Below are 15,077 nucleotides of genomic sequence, written 5' to 3'. Positions count from 1 at the left end.
TCAAAATTTTAAAATAACATTTTAACACAATACTAATTGGAGTACAACAAAATATCATATCTACAGCATTCTAAAAACAGAAAATGTTTAGTTTTAAAACCACATGATATTGTATGATGATTATTGTTGTTGTTGTTATTATTATTAATATTATTTTCCCGTAAAATCATGAATGATATAACAGGACGACGACGAATATGGCAACGAACAGAAAGACACGAGGGGAGTTTTTGGCGAGAGCACGATGGATGGAGCCAGTGTGATTCTAGGGTTTGGTTTTTTCTCGCAGCCTGCCAAGCTGCAGTGGCAGACCTCATACTCCTCACCAGGCCATGCCAGGCCATACCATGCTGCCCAGCATTCACCATGTTGCTGCTGCGATTCCTCCTCACCCCGCTTCTGCTGCTCACCTCCGCCGATTTCCTGTCCATGATGCAGTCTGCGTCTCCCTCGGACGTGTGCATGGGCCTGCGGTTGCTCCACATGTCGGTCTTGCTCTGGATGCCGCGTTTCTGAATCGCTGCGGGAATTCTTGATGGATGCAATTTCGGATTAGTTCGAACAAGGTTTGAATGCTTGCTAGCATGGAGAAGGGGTACTGGGATCAGACAATTTTTGAGTTGGAGATGGCCCCCGAGGTCGGATGTAGCAGAATGTGTCCTCGGAGTTTGATTCCTGACGATGAACCTCAGCACTGTGTGGGTGGCGCTGCTGGTGGTGCTGGTGGTGCTTTTGATTTCATAACATGAATTTCTCTTGCTCGGTTTCGCTGGTATGAATCCTTCGTCCATCGAAGCGCACGACAACAGTATCGCTGATTCTTTCTCGTCTCGTTTATTGGCGGCATTGAGTAACCCTAGCATACGAATTGGCCCTTTTACCTGGCACTACCTCCGAGGTAAGGATTTCCTATGTTGATGCACCAATGGAGTTCTCACACCTACTCTTCCTTGTATTCAAATTCAATCGTTCCAATGAACGTATATAGAGACTGAGATATCGTATTGGCTGCCTCTGTTGTCTACCGTCGAGGTGCCTGGCACGTTTGCGGAGCTCTCCGTTCCGTTGACGAGGAAACGCACAGGGATATGCAGACATCATTGGAAGTTTTGGAGCTCATTTATCTTTGATGCTGCTTTTACAGCCTAATTTCGATTTTTTCGATGCAAATTGATATTTGACCGTGGGCGTTTGCTTCCCTGGTTTAAGCTGGAGCACATTGGAAATCAAGAGGTGATAGTGTCAATAGTTTGTTTTCGCTCCTGACTACTGTCAAACTCGGTATGTGAACTTTATTTTTTGGAATGTGTTTCCTCTTCAATGAATTCTGCTGAAGCAGTAGCTATGGCTGCAGGAAACTCAATGATCAGGTGAGTGAATTTGTGCTCATCTCTCATTTCTTTTGCAATTCTCGCACAAGAGCTGATACAGTGAATGCCGTTGCAGCAGAGTTCTCTTACAATGCTACAGGCCGACTTAGATAATGCAGCAGAAGGCTTCAACCACCGTTTGTTTCCAAGTGAAAGATTTTTGATATGTAACTAATGTAAATTTTATTGGTGCAATTGAAATCATGTATGTGTATACACTTGTGTTATTGATCAGTATGTGTATGCACTTGTTACATTCTAGCATGTTTGAACTATGGCTTTGTGGGATATTGGAAGTACATTTGTTACACACCACCTTTGTTAGGCAAGTCCAAGGTGGTAGTTTGATTTTGTGTGAAAATGAATCATCTGTTGCGGTTGTGATTGATGTGATTAACTCATGAAACCTACAAGATGTGGACTTTTGGAATATTCATAACATTGTCATGTGTTCATTTATGCCTAATAAAATGCATAACAATATCAGTGCAATGGTTTGCCTTAGTACTATATGCTTTTCATTAGTGGCATTTACACTGCACAATTTGATCAACATCTAATAGGTACATGCACTACATGCGACTCGTGGTTTATCCTTACCATCAATTTAAAACCACATATATGAATACATTGTGTTCATTAACTTCAAGTATGAACCATGTAGTATATCACGTTGGAAATTGACGTTCCAAATGCAAATTTCAAGTATGATCTGATTACTCAAACATATTTCTGTGCTTTAGTGTTGTGATTTTACTATCACTGGTTAAGTATGCATGTGTTGAAAATGTTCATAATCCTCTTAAAAAGTTTATCACTTCTGAGATATCTATTATCAGTATTATTAAGAACGTGTTTGTTTAAAATTGATGCAACTAACATGCCACGCATTCTCCATCGAGTGATCTCGACACTATCATCGCACTGCAATTCTTCAAAGTTAAAAGCCAGAACCCTAACATAGATGGAAGCCGAGACAAGGCCGGGTATGTGGGGGGTATCAGTTGGATTGCCGAGAACGGTTCTGTGGTGCCAATGTTTGCAAGAGAGACGAAGTCGAAGGACACCACGGTCATTGCTAGAGCACAATTTGTAGCGCAGCATTGAGAGACGTAGTAGAGTTTGAGTGGAAGGTGAGGTGGGGAGTAAGAGAAACTGCGGAAATGGCCTCCACGGGGAAGTACTTGGCGACGCAGGAGGAGATGGTGGAAGCCCGCTTGCCGCTTGGCTCCCGGGACATGTGCTCAAAGCTCCTCATCCCTTTGAACAAATGCCGCCAGGACACTTTCTATTTGCCCTGGAAGTGCGAGGACGAGAGGCACGGTTACGAAAAGTGCGAGTACGATCTCTTCCTACAACGCATGAAGAAGATGCAAGAGATGCGGCAAGGGATGGGGCAGGCTATCCCTAGCACCCATTAGATTCTCCACTTCTCAACGGTATGTTCCTTAAGGAGATCACATTGTGTGGGCCATTTGGGTTCTAATTCGAGTTTATTTAAAATAAAATAAAAAATCGCTGTAGGGGTTGCTCGGTAAGGTTGCAACGGCCTTTCTCGGGATTTGTGTTGCCAGGGAATTCCCTTGTGAGGTGATCAGTTGGGGCGCTTTTAGGTTGATTCGTGGTCTTAAACCGATTAGGACGAGTCACATGGGGGCTTTAGTGTTATTGTGAATGCCCATCTCAATTCAGCAGTTGCCGAAACCTTGTATCTCACTATATGTGGTTTTTCTACTTGTTGAAATTTGATATCGAGGGTTGATTTAGAAGGAGCTTGGGTTCGCGACATAGTGGAGGAAATGCCTTGTATTTTTTTTCTGATGTCCTGACATTTGGGTTTTAAGAATTCTTCCAAATCTTCATTTTAGGGTTTTATGATTCTCGCATATCCTCGAGGTGGAGCTTTGCTAGTTTCAATTTCACATGATTGCTGCAATACTATCAGTTATATCAACACACGGAAACGTCTCGATTTCAAGCTCCTGCGTCATGCATTCTCTACTGTATCTGGAATCACTATTGAAAGACTTTCTTCAACCCTAGATTGTCTTCGTCGGCTAAACATTCAGGGAAAATTGATGTGCATTGTGTTCCTGCAGGTACCAGGTGGTATTTGAATTGGTTAGGTTAAAACTGAGAATACCATTATTACTGCTTTACTGGTCGCTTGGAAGCTACTTACTTAAACAGGGGTAGGACGTCTCCCTTACAACCGCACTGGTTAGGGGGGCGAATGGCTGTAAGGAGAACAGGGCAGGACGCTCCTTAAACAGGATTGCTCATGGACGGTGTGGGTGGAGACGTCTGGATCAGTTTAAGATCATGTTAAGGTTTGATTAAAAGGATGCAATATCAGTCATTAAAACTGATCTATCTTCTGCACATTAGCTCCCCAGTTCGTCTTTCTCGTGTGTAATATTTGCCACCACAGCCTGTTTAGTTTTGTGAACGGCGTTAGTGAACTTCTTCAGATGAATCTAAGGAACTTCAATGATAGGAGGACCTCTGATTTTGCACATCAACAATAACACTGATTTTTTTACATTTTTTACACTGTTTTATGAGATAGTTCCGACGTTCAACCTTCAGTTTTTGTTCAATAAACGGAAGTGAGCTTATCGTGTGATTTTCGTATCCATGTTCTGTTTTAAGCGTACGCTACTATAACTATCTGTCTGTCGCCGTCTTCAGCATGCTAGTTTTCTTGCAATACATGGTCTTTCAAGCAATGGATTATAGGAACACTTTTATTGAACATGACTATTCATTGCAACACATTGGTTCCTCATACTATAGATAGACACAAGTAATTAAGATTGTATTAAGTAGCTCCATGGCTCGGTTAATACCTAGCGATTAAACGGATTAATTCTGCACCTAAAAATTCAAAGGCTTCTATTACCTTTTATCATTTCTCTTAGTTAGTACATCAGAGTATTGCAAACGCCTTAAATTTTCAACCTTGAAAGCAATTCTTATCACTTAGAATATGACAAATAAATCAACTGTTGAACACTGATTATTTTTACTATTTAAGAATTGAAATACAAAATAAGTTATCTGAAGCAATAGCACAATGATAAGATCAGCACCCGGACTACTAGACTCAAAGAATATTTGGAATTATGTAATATTCACTACATTAACATATTAGTAAGATCAACATCCAAACTGCAAGACTAAAAGTCTATTTGGAATTATCTAATATTCACTTAGGATTTTTTTTTCCCCTCTCTCTCTCTCTCTCTCTCTCTCTCTCTCTCTCTATATATATATATATATATATATATATCTATATATATATTTAAATAACTATGACTTTTTTGTCCTTGGTTACTTGATGTTATTTTTATTAAATAAAATATTTTTAATTCATTTATGGTTAATCCAAATTCAACTGAACCTAATAATATTGTTTGTTTGTTCAATTCTTATAGTGCATATGAATTTTTGCTACTTAAGAAAAAACTAATAATTTAATTTCTCAATTTTATACCAAGATTGATAAAATAAAGTAGAAGAAAATTTTATACCAAGATTGATAAAGTAAAGTAGAAGAAGAATAATAGAATAAACTACATAAAAGGGAGGTAAATAATACACCATATATTAAGAGTCATTGCTCTTTGTGTAACTTGAATATCTAAAAAATTATAAAAAGAATCCCTAAGAAATTTTGTTATTTTGAAAGACTTTTGATTATGAAAAAAGATCATATTTGGTCTACTCAAATTTTCTAATCACTAGGAGTATTGACTACATAATTTTTAGGTTTTTAGGTTTTTAAGTTTTTAGGTTTTTAGGTTTTTAGGTTTTTTTTTTTTTTTTCTTTCTTTCTTTCTCTTGGTAAATTTCATGTGGAAATTAACAAAAATTAGTAGAATTGTATCCATAAAGATTGCAAATACTAGTAAATTTGAAGTTGGCAAATCAAATCTTAGTTGTAAAATCTCAACAATGTCTAACAAACCTTTATACATAATTTGCTCTTATTGTATAAAATTATATATATATATATATATATATATATATATATATACCTATGATTTATTTTTTAAAGAAACAATCATATAAACCTATTTAATCATATATTTAATAAAATAATTAAATCCCCATAAAATATAAGTATTGTATATTCTATCTTTAATAGTGATATATGCACTGTTGATGTATTATTGCAATTAAAAATACAGAAATGATTATCTATTATAATTTTTCTTAGTATTCACCAATTATGTTAGAATTATTATTATGTCTTTTATTATTCTCAATTTCTTAGAAAGAAGAATAAACTTTGACTATTATATATATATATATATATATATATATATATATATTTGGATGTATTAATGAATCATCAATCTTTTAATGTATGAAGATGACACAATGCACATAGAAAAGATGTATCTTTTATTGCAATAATGAGGGTGACAATTGATATGCTTGGTTATGCATAGTCTTGGAATTTTAAAGATACTTGGTTGTATACACTTGAAAATATACTTTCAATTTGATTTTGAAACAAAGAGTGCTTACAGCATAAGGATTGTGTAGAAAATGTGAAGTTTACATGGATATGGTGAGATATTATTGAACTTGTTGTGAATTGTTTTGCAAATGCTAATTGTTCTGTTGATATTGAATTTTCCTTGATTAGCCTACAAATATTATTACTTGGGTATCTCTTTTCTTAACATGATGTGCTAACTTCACAAATTTGGAAGTGATGTTCTATAACATTGTAATAATACATTCTTATATATGTATATATATAGACATATACATGTAGTAAGTGTATAATGATTTTGTATCAATGCTTATAAATCTTTATATAAATAACCTATTAAAAATTATGTTCTTAATATTTTAGTATTTTTCTTCTTTTTAAAAATATAGTATTTTCTTTGTATGATGTTGCATTCTTAATACTTACTCACATTATATAACATAAAATTAATATTTTGTAAAATTTCACAAAAATAGTTTTTAATTTTTAATATGATTCTTTACTTTAAAAATCGTAAAATTATTAAAATATCATTATTTTTAAAGATTTGAAGGTATAATATTAGACTAAAATAATTCTTTAACATCTATTTGATATCTTTTTATGTCTTAGAATATATAAGTCAATATTCTAAGAAGAATTTTAGAAACAATTAATATCATTTTTTAAAAAATATAAAATATTATAAAATATTCTTTAAGATATATATATATATATATATATATATATATATATATATATATATATATATATTCTTAATTTATTTTTATAACTAACATAAAATTTTATTTTAAGATTTTGATTTTGATTATATGTTAATGATTTTAATATTTACTGTTAAAAAAATTTGATGGACAAAAAAGATATTTGTTTTGATATTTTTGTTGAAATAATCAAGTAAAATTTCAGATTCATCTCTAAATTTGAAATCAACTCCAAGAAAAGATCATATTATTATTTCTATCATTATTTAAACAATTTTTTTCCAAATTTTCTAAAATAAAAAATTCGATCTAAGACTATGTAAAAATAAGATATGATCTTTAACTTGAATTAATAAGGAGGCATAAATTTGGAGTTTTTTTAATATTATTATAAATTACAAGACATAAAATCATAAAATATAATTTAAAATTATTTTCTAAAATTTTAAAAATAACATATTATTTTGAATAAAATTAAAAAATAAAATTTTATTAATTATTATTTTTTAAAAAACTAAATATTAATTTATATAAAATAATTTATAAATTTTTTATATTCTAAAATATATAAACATAAATATATAATTTATTTAACACTATATTAAGGATTTTAAGCTTTATCAAGGCATAGAATATAATATAAGAAGGTTTTAGAGGGATTTTAATGTGTTGTTATCACACTATCACATACATCCACAGTGCTACAATCTATGTGAGTCTAATGCTTCCAATACTATATTATATGTCAATTAGATAATTTTTTAAACATATCTATTGTAATTTATAATATGTTTATAAACTAAATAATTTTTATTTGAAAATAAGTACTCAAATAATTTTAAAAAAGAAATTATAGTATTTATAATTTTTAAAATATACAAATTAGAATCATTTCAACATCATTAATTACTTTTTATTAGACACATATGAATCTTTTTAAAAATTGAATCAAATATATAGTTGAATAATTTATTATTTAATAAAATATTTTATTTTATTTTTTAAAAAATTTAATTTAATTTAATTTCATTTTAAAGAATTTATATTATTAATTTATTTTATTAATATATTATTCTTAGATATTAAGTTGAATAAGTTAAAATTTTGATTTTTTAATTTTAATTTTTTCAAAGAAATAATTTTTAAATAAAAAATTTATTTTTAATAGATAAAAATATAATGCTAAAATTTAATCTTAAAATATTTCTCAATCAAATTCTAATGCTTTATTTTGTTCTTTACTTAAAAACATTTTGACTGATGTCTTTATAATTTTAGAAAAATTTCTTTTTAGAAATATAAGAAATTATTATTTTTAATCAATTAAATATAAATTATTTATGTATATTTTTAATTTAATTAAAAAATAATAAATGTTATTACAATCACTGCTAAATTTCTCAATTAGCCTTATAAAAATAATATAAATATATATAAATGGTACAAACATACATATTTACTTAGATAAGAAGTGTTAAATAGAAGATAAATGTAGATAGATTTGATAATATCTTATGACAAAGCTTCTTAGAAGCTTTATAGATATGGATTTGACTTTATATGTATTTGTAGTTGATTAGTAGGGTTAAAAACTTAGACAATAAATTTGCCACATATTGCAAGTATTGATAGCTTATGGTATAAGCTAACCATATAAAAATCTTATCTTGTAAGTTTAATAAGTGTCTTGTAAGTTGAATACGTGTTACAAATATACATATTTATTCTAATAATTACCTATATAATTAAGTAGAAATAGATAAAAGTTTATTAATTTCATAACATCTTTTATAGAAGCTTTTTAGAAGCTTTATAGATGTTACTTTGACTTTAAACGTAATTATAATTAATTATTAGACTAAAAACTTAAACAAAAAATTAGCCATGTATCACATGTGTTGATAGCTTGTGGAATAAGCTAACTATGTGTCTCATATATAAATAACTTGTCTTGTAAGTTAAGACATCTATATAACAAAGTCAACTTGTGTGGGAGGTCATATAGAATATTGTTATGTAGATCGTAATTAGAAAGTATATATAGAAGTAAGAATAAAATCTTTTTTACTCTTATCAACATCTTTTTGGTCCTTAGTCTTGTTTTAAGATTTTATAGTCTTTTTATTTTTTGCAATAGCTATTCTAGTTTAATATATTACTATAATGGGATATAAATAAGATATTTGTATTATTGATGCATAGAGATAGGTAGTTAGAGCCATGTTTGAAAAGTTTATAAAATTTTTTAGAATTGGAATTAGGTTAGTGGGCTATATAGGATCCACCATGGAATATTTTACAAAGAACTTAGGTGGTTATTTAAGTAGGGCCTACTATAGACTATTCTAAAAAGAGCTTAGGGTGGTTATTTAAGTAGGATCTAATATTGAAAACATTCTAGAAAGATCCAAGATGGTTTGACAAAGTATAAATAAGATTGGCCTTGACTAGTATCCATTTGGATACTAGTCAAGTATAGCTTTAGATCCTTTCTCTTAGTAAAGTTTGAGTTTGCATCTTCTTGTTCAGTTTAGTTTTAGTTTTAGTTTTAGTTTTTTTTTTTTTTTTTTTTTTTTTTTTTTTTTTCGCTTTTTGTAGTCTACTTTGACATACATTGTAATAGAGTTTATGTTGCTATGGATTAGAAGGATCTTAGATTTTTGAAATAGTTTGATCTCATTTTATTGATATCAGAGTAAGTGTTAGACTATTTTTTGATAGCGTATAAATAGCCACTGTCTAATTTGAGGTCAGTTGTTGTAGTCATACTAGATATTATATTGAGGCTACCATGAGCTATTCTTAAGAAGTTAGTTGGAAAGAAAGAAGGTATTATAATAATGGAATCTAGTGAAGAAATTATAGCATGAGAGATATGGCAAAGCAATCTTGAATGGAAGCTTAGATACAACACTTCTTAGGCCAAAATGCTACTTTGCAAGGGAAAATATAAGCCTTTAGGATAAGAAAGTCGACATTTGGTAGGTTGAAATTGAATAAGCTTAGTACATACTTTAGAACTTCAAAGTAAGAAGATGTATGCCAATGGCTCTCTAACATATGATAATATCTTTAACTATCTAGAATATATGCTATCAAAGGAATTATATATGCAGCTAGCTATTTGAAAGATGTGACAACTATTTGGTGACAATATCAAATTCAAAGCTATAGAGCTTAATGTGGATTTTGTGATTGAAAAGAATTTGAGAGTAAGTTTAAAAATCAGTTTTGATCCATCAATGCAGAGAAGATAGTATGTGATCAATTAGCAAATCTTATATAATCCAAGTTGATCGAAGATTATGTCTCTTGATTTAAGTTTCTATATCTCTAAATTGGCAATGTTTCAAAGACGGAGATAATGGATTGATTTTTACGAGGATTGAAACCTAGGGTCCAATGAAAGATAGAATTAAGGGATCCACAAACATTTGAAGAGGCAATTAGAATTATTAAGTGAGTCGATGCTATAGATTTCAAAAATTATAGAGCACAACCTATAGCACAAAGTCTTATGCCGCTATCTAATACTATGATAATATAACTAATGCCAATAGAAATTGATGCCCTATAAGGATCATTGACATTACAAAGACAACAAATATTAGTGCAAAAGAGATTGTATTTCTATTATCAAGAGCCAAGCCATAAAATCAAAGGTTGTCCAAAACATCAAAATTCAAGTATCAATAAATCAAGGTGGATTCATAATATCAAGTCTCATCAAGTTAATAATGAGATGGAGTTAGAAAACAAGACTCTCCAATAAAAGAACCAAAGGCCAATAGTAGGGATAGCTGTAGAATTCTTAAAGACAAATGGCATAGCCTCGGATAACTATAAAAAAGGTCAACTAGTATATTTAATAGAGCAACTAAGAAGATAGCCATATCAAGTACTTGTGGATTATAGCTCTACAAAAAATTACATCTTGATTGAAATTACTGACCAACTAGGAATTAAAATCAAGGTAATCAAAGAAAAGAGTATATACCTTGTAATTGATTGAGAGAATATATTAAGTGAGTTATGTGAAGAAGAAACCTTAAGGATGAGTGACACCTATATCTTAAGAGAGAAGTTCAAGGTAAAAAAGCTAAATTATAATGTTATCCTTGCTATGCTATAATTAGAAGTAGAAAATAAACAAGTTAATTGATTAACAAGGACAATATGTTTCAAAGATGGTATACGCAAGGTGAATCTTTATACCTCCACATTGAATAAGGAGAAAAAATAATTTGTAGCTAAAGACTTATACATAGAGATGACTTTCATAAGAAAAAAAATATAGTATAAACAACTTGTATATATTGTGGTTTTAAATCTTGCATAAATGGTGGAAAAGATATTCAAAGGAATAGAATGGGTAGAACAACTCATATATGAATATGAAGATGTCTTTTTAACCAACCTACTTAGTAACATGCCTCTTGATCCAGGTGCTCCATTTCAAATAGAACTATTGGGTAGGAATAAACTAGCAATTCGACTAATTTATTGCCTAGCATCAAATGAATTTGAAGAACTACAAAAGATATTGGACAAATTCTTAGAAAAGGACCTCATTTGAAAAAGTACATTACTATAGAGAGTACTTGTATTCTTTGTACTCAATAAAGATGGTGGATTTTGACTTTAAATTAACTATTGAGGCTCCAATAAGTAGACTATTAAGAATGCATATCTACTTTGATACTATCAAGAAAGTAAGCATGCTAAAAAAAACACAAGGTCTTTGATTGTAAGTGGGTTGTAAAAAAGATAATATTATCCAAATGAAGTCAAATATAAAAAGATAGCCAAAGGCTAAGTACAAAACTTAGACTAATTTCTTTCTTGTGCTAAGATGCATCCAATCCCTAACTCAAATCTCTAATCTAAACCTCATCTTATTAAAATATCGATAATTCACTTATTACTAATATAATTTAGATAAAGTTTAGCTTATTGAGCTTAAATAAAGCTATAAACTTTAAAGTATCAAAGTCCATAAAAAAATTCTTAAAAAAGTAATAGCCAAATCAAAGAGAAAAAAAATTGACTACTTGCCATAGCCACTATCCTCAAAATCCTTGTCTACAAATTAGCTTGGATTCTCCTCGTCACAACTCTTCTTCTTATGTACTAAGGTTTGTTAAAAAGCTAACAATGAGATCTAGCTTCTTTTAAATTCTAAAAATAAAAAGAATAAAAGCCAATAAATGGCATAGAAAATATCAAAATAGACTTGAATTTTGCTGGTTGAAAACTCTAGTAAATGACTTCCTACAAATTTATGTAAATCTTCCTTTTCATAGCTCTTCTTCTTGCATAAAATATCTTGTTAGAAAGCTAATAATAAGATCTAGATTTTTTTAAAATCTTAGAATAAGAAGAAGAAAATAAAAAAAATGGAATAGAAATTCCTAACCATTCTTGAATCTTGCCGCTTGAAAATTCCAGCAATCTCCTCCTCACAAATTTGCTTGGATCTCCCTCTCCACAACTCTATTTTTGTGTGCTATAGTTTGTTGAAAAGCTAATAACAAGATCAAACATTCTTCAAAATTTCAGAATAAAAATATAAAAATTCAAGAAATGCAATAGAAAATCTCAAACTAGTCTTGAATCTCGCTACCCAAAAACTTTAGCAACCTCCTTCTTACAAATTTGGTTAGATCTCCCTCTTCTTAGCTCCTCTTCTTGTATAAAATAGCTTTTTAGAAAGCTAAAATTGAGATCTATATTTCTACAAAATCTCAAAAAAATATAAAAAATTACATAGAAATTCCTAACCAGTCTTGAATCTTATTGCCTAAAAATTCCAGAAACCTCCTTCTCATAAATCTGCTTAGATCTCCGTCTTCATAGCTTTATTTCTTACACGCTATAGTTTGTTGGAAAACTAATAATGGAATCTACCTTCTTTTAAAATTTTAAAATAAGAAAAAAAAAATGGCATAGAAATCTCTTATTATTCTTGAATCTTGCCACCTAAAAGTTTTAGAGACCTCCTTTTTTACAAATTTTCTTGAATCTCCTTCTTCATAGCTTTATTTCTTGTGTACTATAGCTTGTTAGAAAGCTAACAACACGATCTAACTTCCTTCAAAATTTCAAAATAAAAAGATGGAAATTTTGTAAGTGGCCTTCAAAACTCCAAACTAGGCTTGAATCTAATCCTTTCATTCAAAATTTCCAGTGACCCTTCTTTTTCACTTCTTTTGATTCCAACCCTTTTTTTCCTCCTTTCAAAATTGAAATCCTTTATATCAAAAATCTTTATTCCTAATCCTCTTTCAATATCCATCTTAAACCACTATAGAACCAAATATCTATCTAAAAAGATAATACCTTCAAGCTCAAATAACCCATTCAAGTCAACAATTTCATATTCTAAACTCTATTCAAATATATAAATGTATTAGCATTATATTCTCCTTCTATCTATAGATAAAACTAATTATCTTCTAAACATCTTTGATGCATTTAAATTAAATATATCATAATGTTTATTCCTTCCAAATCTACACATATTCTTATATCTATTAAAGATTTAGATCACAATACCTCCATCATCAGAATCAAAGTTATTAGAAGCCATATTACTTTTCATTCATTGATTAAAATATTGAAGGTCAAATATATCTAAATCTTCTATGTATTTCATCTCATATCACTGTTAGAAGACTTTAATTTGCTTTCTTCCAATCCTTGTCTTCAATGGTATCCCATCTAACTTTCAAAGAGAATAAGTTACATTTTCATATACTTCAACCACCACATAGGGTCTAAATCAACACCATACAAATTTACAAAGAATAGAATGCATCAAATTACTATCATAAATTAAAATCCAATCACCTTCTTTAATTAGCTTAGGCCTTAATTGGTGAATTTTATTGAATCTCTCTTTGTTGTTTAGCCTTGCCACCTTAAGCCTCTCTATAGTAATTTGATGATTCTTAGGCAATCTTTCTAATTGGTAAATTCAAAGCTCTAATAATCTCTTCATGTCAATGCCAACTTTCTAAGACAAAAACAACGAAGAAAGAATAGACTCTTCTACAAGTATTAAGGACTTTTGCTCCAACATTAATTCTATTGGCATATAATCAATAAGTAAGCTATAAGTAGTTTTATATACTCATAAAATAAATGTAAAAAGCCTAGGCTATAACCTTGATTGACTCCTATATGCCTTGATCAAAGCTTGAATGATTAGAGGGTGCCTTCTTTCATTCTTACCATTAGCTTCGAGGTTATAAGAGATAGTTAATTTTAATTATAGTACATATCTTGTAAAAAAATCACATGCCTCTGCTATATCAAGCTTACTCCAATTTGCTCTCATTCTTTTAATGCTCCCATAGGAACATATAATATATTTCAAAATAAATTGACACACTACTTCCATAGACTTTAATTTCAATACCCTCTTTTTTATATAATTAGAAAATTCATCTTTTGCAAAAATTAAATACTTCATGTCTCAAAATTCCATTGGCATGGCAATTAAATCAATCACCTATTGAAAATAAATAGTAAATAGATAGATAGGGTATAAACCATCTCTATACTTCACCTTAGATTGCAATTGGCATTCTTTACAAGAACTCACAAATTCCTCCACATTCTTGTATAAGTCCCTCTACCAATAGCACTCCTTGATTTTGATATAGGTAGCTCAAACTCTTCTATCTTTAGCCCATAATGTATCGTGAAATTTACCTAATATCTTGTGTTTGGTTTCCAAATCATCCACTACTCTCAATGGCATATCATCTCTTCTCTTTGGCATCTTCTTTGCAATTTTTGATTGAAACATCATCTGAAAAAATGTATAATCTTCTTTGGTACAAATTTCCTTAAAATTTGATTCATTGTATTTTGTATATAAGCTACTAAATTAGTTGCACCTTATAGCAAAGTACAAAAATGCACTAAATCCAAAAGAGTCTTTATACTGATTAGGCCCCTACTCTTCTTTGCTAATTTAAAATTGATCATAATTCAAATATAAATTCCTACTAGAATAAATGGCATGCCATGCAAAAGCTTCTCCTACTTCATCTATCATTGGTTCAGATTCCATATTCTTAATAGTCACCTTATTGGCCGGTTGTGTGTCTTGAATGTATTCAAGTGCCTCAAACTTCTTTGGCATGGTAAACCATCGATTTGAATAAGTTATAATAGATGGTTCAAGGATGCCTATCTTAATTTTTTTCTTTAACAAATCTATCAACTTAGAAAGTAAAGCCTTTGGCATTGGAATAGGTTTCAAGTCTCAAGGCACATATAGAATAATAAAAATAACCATAGATGCTACTATGCAAGGATCTATACAACTATTTTTTTAGATGCAAAGACAAAAGTCTTATCCTGTTTGGAGAGCATCTCTCTCCACTTCAGTCAAAAAATCACATCTTTCAATCTTCATCTTATTCAAAGACTCATTGATAAATTTGTGACTAATTTTATTTGACTCCCTCAATCCCAGCTCCATGG

General features: G+C 30.2%; 1 protein-coding gene and 1 long non-coding RNA gene across 2 annotated transcripts; both read left to right on the top strand.

The window, feature by feature from the left end:
- The first annotated feature begins 302 nt into the window (after positions 1-302).
- On the top strand, positions 303-1,584 carry LOC149987889 (uncharacterized). Its single transcript, XR_016506444.1, has 2 exons — positions 303-898; positions 1,033-1,584. It is a non-coding gene; the product is annotated as an uncharacterized LOC149987889 (long non-coding RNA).
- An 869-nt stretch (positions 1,585-2,453) lies between these two features.
- LOC141046195 (NADH dehydrogenase [ubiquinone] 1 beta subcomplex subunit 7-like) lies at positions 2,454-3,996 on the top strand. The gene is made up of 2 exons (XM_073538833.2): positions 2,454-2,809; positions 3,470-3,996. The coding sequence occupies exon 1, from the start codon at positions 2,534-2,536 to the stop codon at positions 2,789-2,791; it is 258 nt and encodes an 85-aa protein (XP_073394934.1). The 5' UTR covers positions 2,454-2,533; the 3' UTR covers positions 2,792-2,809; positions 3,470-3,996.
- The last annotated feature ends 11,081 nt before the right edge of the window (positions 3,997-15,077 follow it).

This window comes from Physcomitrium patens, chromosome 14 (genome assembly GCF_059467195.1).
Source record: "Physcomitrium patens ecotype Gransden chromosome 14, ASM5946719v1, whole genome shotgun sequence".
NCBI lineage: Eukaryota > Viridiplantae > Streptophyta > Bryopsida > Funariales > Funariaceae > Physcomitrium > Physcomitrium patens.
This window is presented reverse-complemented; position numbering and strand designations above follow the sequence as displayed.

Bases quoted from the DNA above. Each gene is read 5' to 3' on its own strand.
- LOC141046195 (XM_073538833.2), top strand. From the start codon at position 2,534: ATGGCCTCCACGGGGAAGTACTTGGCGACGCAGGAGGAGATGGTGGAA.